Genomic DNA, 6,718 nt, shown 5'->3' with positions numbered 1-6,718 from the left:
ACCCAAGAGGGAGGAAACCAGGGGGGAGCTCACAGGAGTGCTTCAGGTTGCAGCGTGCAAAAGCAGGAGGGAAGCCAGGAGAGCTGAGGGGAGCAGGCCTTTGAGGGAGGATGTTAATGCTGCCCAGAAATCAAGGTGAGGATGGAAGGAATTCCCCTGGAGCAGCAACAAGGTTGGTAGTGACATCCGTGAGCAGGGCTTTCATAGATGGGGTGTGGTCAAAGGCAGACTGTTGGGGTGAGGAATGGGAAGTAGGAATAACACTGTCGGCAAAGAGGCAACCAGGTGAGGTTTGGTGACTGACAAACAGACAGGTAGGAGGAGAAGGTGAGACAGACTCAGATGAGCCCATCATCAGCTAGATGATAGGAGCCAGTGGAGGGGCCTTTCGGTGGCCTTTATTTCTCTGGAAGAAACCGGGCTCTGGATGGCGAGCAAACCGTATAGAGCTTTGAGAAGAGAGAGGAGTTAAGGAAGTTACACAGCTGGGGCCTGGGAGCTTTGGGGCCCAGTGAAGGCCTGGGCTGTGGATTTTCAGGGCACAGAGTGTGAGGTCTGGTCTGGGGTCTCCCGGGGAGCCTGTCTGGGGTCTGGTGGACGGCTGCGGGGGGGACCCATGTGGTTTCCACAGCAACAGCCAGAAAGCAGGACTTGATCAAAGGCTTCTTGAAGGAACAGTGGTGGGTGGGGAGGGCACCTCTGGGGTCAGTGGGGTGGGGCGTCCTAACTGTCTCTCTGTGGCTGTGGGACCCCAGGCCGCCCACGTCACCTCCCTGCCTCCACTGCAGCATCTGGGAAACGAATCTACACCTGCCTCGTGAAACCGTGATCAGAATGAAATGGATACTGTGTGTGAATGTGCTTTGGGGAGAGAAATGTACTAAGACGCCTGGCGTCAGACATGTCTGCAGCAGGAGGTGCTTGGTGAATGGTGACCTAGGTGCTGCTGTGCTAGCGCTTATTGCTCATATAGATGGAGGAGCCATGGAGACTGTAGATCTTTGATATCCAAGTCACGAACGGAGGCACTTGAGGCCTCTGAGGCCTGTATTGGCAGTAGACTCTGGCCAAAGAGACAGGTCACAGCTTCAAAGGAGGCTGCTGTGATGTGACCATGGATGTGGTCAGCTTTGAAGGCCACCAGCCATCCTGAGGCTGCCGGGCCCCGTCGTGGAAGGGGCCATGACCTTGCAGGAGGACATACATGCTCCCCAGTCGTGTCCCCTCTGCCTCACGCAGAATAGCAGTCCTGCTGGCCCTTGTCCCAGACCCAGGCTCCTGAACCTGTGGATAGGGAGTTGGGGGAGGGGTGGGTGTAGGAGAAGGGGCCAAGAAAGGAGACAGAGGCCAGGTGCCCAAGTCACAGGCTGGAGACTTTAATGTCCTGCTGCTGAGAGTGGCCTTGAGCCAGACGCCCCTGGCTCTGGGCAGGCCTGTTTGAATGACAGCAGAAGCTGTACCCAGTCACAGCTCCCGCTGGTGAGAAGGGCGTCAGCCGCTTCCTCCTGACCTGGAGGTAGATCCCGGCCCCCCCTACTCAGTGCACCCATTTAGTTGCCAAGGAGGGAGGCCTCCTCCTCCACTCTGGAACCCCCTTCCCCAGCCTTGGCCATGCCGGCGCTCTGTCCATCTGCTGAGGGCTGGGCTCTCACAGCCTGTGGAGGATCAGGGTCTCCTGAGAGCCCTGACGCTGGTCGAGGCTGCCCACGGAAGACCTGAGGCTCAGGCATCCGGGGCCACGGTCCACGCCCTCTGGGGACTCCCGTCCTTTCAGCAGCTCTGCGGCTGCCACCTCCACGTCCTCTGGGTCCATCTGGCAGGCCTCTGCCAGGGCATGGCCAGTTACTAGGATGAAGCCAGTGTCAGCCGCCAGGGTGTCCAGGCCCCCTCTAACCAGAGCCTGCGGGAAGGAGAGGAGGCTGGGTGGGGTCTCTCTGAGGGCCTGCTTCTGCCAGCCCGCAGTCTTCCCGCCCCTGGCCCTCACCGGCCACCACTGAAGCAGCCACTGAAGCGGGCTGCTGCTGGGTCCCCCCTCACCTCTTGAATCAGGAGGGCTGTTGCTGGAGCCGGGCACCGGGAAGGACTCCCCTCGGTTCTACGGCTGTGGGGCGTCTCCTCAGACTGACAGCCTGGGGTGGGGCTCTCCCTCTCCTCAGGCAGGGGAGGCGTTTCCCTGGTCCACTGTTCCAAATGCACAAAGCAAAGACCCCAACATGGAAGCTGGAGCCCACTGGGGTCCAGTGAACCCCTAGCTCTTTAGGAAGTGCCTCAGGCAAGACCCACAGAAAGGGGGTGCCCAGGAGTCCTTTCCGTTATTGGTGATAAAATCACTGCTTCCCCTTCCTCTGGGTGGTCTCCTCCCAGGAGGCAGCCTGTTACCTGGCAGAGGGCAGGAGTGGCCTGGACACTGGGCACTGCTCCACGGGTCAGCTGTCCTCTCAGCCTTTCCACATGGGCTTTGCTGTGGGGTCCTGGGGGCAAGATGGGGCAAAGACAAGAGAAGCTGCTCCCTGCCGCCACTGAGGCCCTAGTCATGGAGCCCTGCTCGGCCCTCCGGCCATGCCCAGGCCCTAGGAGGCCCTGGGGCTGCAGAGGAGACCCTGGAACACGGACACGCCTTGAGGCTGGACAGGACTGTGTCGCCGCCCACCCCACTGCTGTCCTTGTGGGCTTGGGAAAGGGACTGAGTGCCAGAGTCTGGTCAGGTTGCTTTTCAACATGTCCATATGTATGTATGTGTCCACACATGTGTGTGGACACATGCATACGTGTGTGATGGGGGCAGGGCAGACACCCTCCTCTCCACTGAGCTCTAGTGTCTCCGGGGCTCCTGTCATGTGGTCTAAGACCTGTGGGAGACTGGGTGCCCCTCCATGACTGCAGAGCTGCCCTGAACCACCCCCATTGACCTGCCCAGCTGGTTCCTATGGGAACATGCTCCCCAGCCAGCCCTCCTGGCCAGGGCCAGTGCCAGGCCTCAGCCTCTTGGTGCCAGAAGACACTGACCTAGGGCCCTTTGGGGTCGGCTGTGGGCTCCTCCTTGGGCAGCAGGTGGCTCTGCCTTTCCAGGGAACCCCCTTTCATAGTGGATGCTGCAATGTAAGCAAATCCCATGAAGTCAGCAGGCTGCTGGTGCTGCTGCCCCCGGCACCCCCAGGCACGATTCTCCTTCAGTCTGCACCCTGGCCTTGTGGCTTCTCCTGCCCGAGTTACCCTTCCTCCACCCTCTTCACATTCTGTTCATCTTTTGAGGCCCAGCTCTAGTCTTGCAGCCCTTAAGACACTAGCTCTCAACCTGGGTGCCTCCTGGGTCTCCTGGGAAGAAGGCTTAAAAACTAGGGTGGCCCTGTCCGTCCCCAGATTTTGCAGTGGGGCCCAGCCACTGGGATTTTTGAAGGCTCCCTCGATATCCTGGTGCACTGAGAAACATTGCCTGGTGTGGTTCTAGAACTTTCCATACCCTCGCTGCACTCTGCTGACAGCTAACCTGGAAGTGTTTGGTCATGATCATATCCATAAATATCCCCCAGTGGGCCACAATCCCTCTAGGCCCCACCCAGCTCGTGTCAGTATTTCTACAACCTAGCTCCGCAGTGACCCCAAAGCACAGGCACCCTTCAGGTCTTGTGCGCTGAATCTGGGTCTCATGAGAAGGTCCTGCAGGTGGCCTTGGCCATGGGAAGCACTGCTTCTCAGTTCTTTTGTCCTGTCCTGTCTACTCTCGAGGACTCGAGACTCAGCCTTTGTGGGCCAGGGCTCTCCTTGCCTAGAATGGGCTCTACTTGGAGCCCAGCCATTGGCTATGATGACTGAAACGTTCTCTCCTTTCTCCTGCTGTTTTTTATGGCAGATTATTTACGTGATCACAGAATATACTTAGTCCACAGCTCAGGGTTGGTGAGGTAGAAACGACAGCCTAGTGTGATCTCCTTGGAACCCAATCCAATGCTTGAAACTTAGCTGACCACATCATAGACGCACCATTTCTGAAGGCCATCTCCTTCTAACCTGTAATATGTCCAACACCACTAAATTTCTAGATGAGCTATAGGTGAGGGAAAGAGTCGCTCAACATGGGACCAAGGCTGACACGAGGCTGCCCCCTGCTGGTCAAAGGAGTCTCTGTCTCCTGGCCTGGTTGGTGCATTAAGGGCTCAAAGCTAAGCAAAGACCATCCGAAACGTTCCAGTGTACTTCTTCCAAAAACACCCTGAACCTACAGATTTTGTCTCCCCATTCCCGCCCTGGTACTCCTACACCCAGTAGCTGCCACTACCTGGACAACGCCTGGTTGTTGCTATGGTTGCTGTTGCCATAGGCAGTATTGGCGTTGGCGTTGTTAGTATTGGCATGAGCAAGAGGATGGGTGCTTGGATCTTGAGGGAAGTCCTCCAAGAAGACAGGTGATTCCAGCTCTTCCATCTCTATCTCAGTGAACTGGAGGGGTCTCTGGTTGGCCATCATGGGAGCGAGGGAGTTGGTCCTTTCCAGGAAGTTGTCCACCTGGCCAAACAGGCCTCCAGTCCTCTAGAACCAGAAAGAGCGTGGAAAGACTCAGAGCTGAGGCTTGCGGGTAAGGCTGTCACCCCGGCCCCACGATGCTGGAAACAAGTGATGGTGGGTTGGGAGATGAGTCCTGCTGGAAGCAGACACAGGGAGATGACCCACTGGCCAGTTGGTGGGTCCTCCTGCATGCCTTTAGCTGCAGGACATGACCTCAGAGCAGACAGTGGGAAACAACAGCAGGATTTATTTGCACAGGAAAAGAGAGGGGGAGAGAGAGAGGAATTTACAGGCTAGCACATGGCCAGATGCCGTCTGTCCTGCCCAAGAGAGCATCTGTGGAGCAGAGAATGAGGCCCAAGCCAAGCCGAGCATGGCAAGATATTGGTTTCTCCACAGACACCCCTCCTATGAGTGGCTCATGCTGTCCCAAACCTCTGCTCCACCTCTGTTTTCCCCATCAGCCCCTGTGGGAAGAGTTGAGTTTGAAAGGTCCTGCCTTCCACTATCTAGTTGACATCAGGGGGTGGAGTCTAGAATATTCTACCTTCTAGTGTAATCAGGTTGCCCATGAGCGCCACCCACTGGCTGGGAGGTTTACCTCAGTGTTCCTCCTGCACTGTGGAGTCTGAGGGGAATGGGCCCAGCTGGGGTCAAACTAGAGACAATCCCCACCCTCTGAAAGTTCTCAGTTTGACAGGGTAACAGGAGGTACCTAAGTAACTATATAGGAGACACAGACATCAGGAGAGATGGGAAATAGGGTGCAATAGTGCTAGAACTAGGTCTCTAGTGTCCAAACTAGCTGGTAACACTGGGCATCTTCCGTCATTTCTCTGGCTGACCATTTCCTCACAAGTAACTCAAGAAGGTTTCACTAGGTGGGCATTCAGCACCTGCACTCACCAAGCTAAGGCTGAGGGCCCAGAGTAACTGCCCAGACAGATCAGGTGATGCTGGAGGACTTCCTGGAGGTGGCCTCAGGTTTGTGAGGAGGGAAGGGAGTGGCAGAGGAAGTCGGGAAGAAGTGTTACATTTGTCACCTCGAGTAGGTGGCATCAGGACCCAGAGTCCCAAGATGTGTGGTCGTGCCTTCGGCGTCTCTGTCGCCCTCCTGTGGCTGGGCACTGCTGCCCACCACGCCTAGTACACAGGGTGGCCAGGTCTACACTCACCCGGAATATGCCCTCCTCCATTGCGGCCTCCTCCATGGCTCTCTCCAGCTCCTCTTCAGCCGTCAGGTCCCCGGAGATGGTGCGGCGGATCTCAGGGGCAGCCTCCTCCTCAATGGTCCGCAGACCAGCCTGGAGGTAGGGGACCCAATGGGTCATCCAGCCCAGGGCCGGTGCAGAACTGCTCCTAGTGACCCTGTAGATCTCTAATCTTGGCAACTGAGGCCTCTCCGAAGCCCTGGCCCTGGCCCAGTCACCTCCTGGCTCATCCAATGTGCCAGGGATCAGTGAGGCCAAGTCCTGCTCTGGCCTCTGCGATAGTGCAAGGCTTGCAGTTTTGTTTTATTTTAAAGATTTATTTATTTGTGCATACAGAACTGGGGTACAGGCCAGAGGTATGCTGGGTGAGAGGCTTCGCCAGAGACAGAGTGGGGAGTAGAACAGGCAGATCGATGAAGTACACTGCTGAGGGGAGCAGAGGGCGGGTCATGAGAGGTCTGCTGCTCCATGTGGGTCACCTCCAGGGCTGGGGCCGGGGATCAAACACTCACTGAAGTGCCTGCAGTTAGCTTGCAGTGCTGTGTCCTAACGCATTGCCCACAAAGGTGCTCTGGACTGATGGGACCTCATGCTGGGACTTGCTCTCAAATGGTTCAGGCGGGTATTTTACATGCAACTTTTGCAATTATGAGATTGTCTCAAAATAAAAGTTGCAATTGAAATAAACTCTTGAGAGCACAGCCCAAGTACATATGTTTTATGAATTTATAAATTCAAAATAGAAATAAAAAACAAACAAGAAAAAATAAAGCTCTGAAGTTTTCTTTGCAAACACAAATGAATCCTCTGTGCACCCCCTCAGGATCTGCCATCTGGGGAGCCCCCTGCTCAAATCTAACCCAAGTCTCTACTACAAACAAATCCCATTTCATCTGGTCTTAGCATCCAGAGATGGAGGAGCTCCTGGCTCTTCACTTGAGCTGGAAACAGTTCCACATGGACCATCCAGGGAGGTCACATCATTTCCTCACTGGGCCTGGCTC

General features: G+C 56.1%; 1 protein-coding gene across 1 annotated transcript in view; it reads right to left on the bottom strand.

Annotated features, from left to right (window-relative positions):
• Nucleotides 1–1,380: 1,380 nt before the first annotated feature.
• Nucleotides 1,381–6,718, bottom strand: part of CACNA1S (calcium channel, voltage-dependent, L type, alpha 1S subunit) — a 56,679-nt gene continuing 51,341 nt past the window's right edge. The window contains exons 39-44 of the mRNA XM_004685249.2: nucleotides 5,679–5,807; nucleotides 4,277–4,527; nucleotides 3,007–3,092; nucleotides 2,380–2,471; nucleotides 2,038–2,181; nucleotides 1,381–1,900 (exon numbers count right to left, since the gene is read on the bottom strand). Of these exons, the coding sequence (XP_004685306.1) occupies nucleotides 1,649–1,900; nucleotides 2,038–2,181; nucleotides 2,380–2,471; nucleotides 3,007–3,092; nucleotides 4,277–4,527; nucleotides 5,679–5,807 (954 nt within the window). The 3' untranslated portion in view covers nucleotides 1,381–1,648. The remainder of the gene's footprint in view (nucleotides 1,901–2,037; nucleotides 2,182–2,379; nucleotides 2,472–3,006; nucleotides 3,093–4,276; nucleotides 4,528–5,678; nucleotides 5,808–6,718) is intronic.

This window comes from Condylura cristata, unplaced genomic scaffold (genome assembly GCF_000260355.1).
Source record: "Condylura cristata isolate star-nosed mole 26May11 unplaced genomic scaffold, ConCri1.0 scaffold00018, whole genome shotgun sequence".
Lineage (NCBI taxonomy): Eukaryota > Metazoa > Chordata > Mammalia > Eulipotyphla > Talpidae > Condylura > Condylura cristata.
This window is presented reverse-complemented; position numbering and strand designations above follow the sequence as displayed.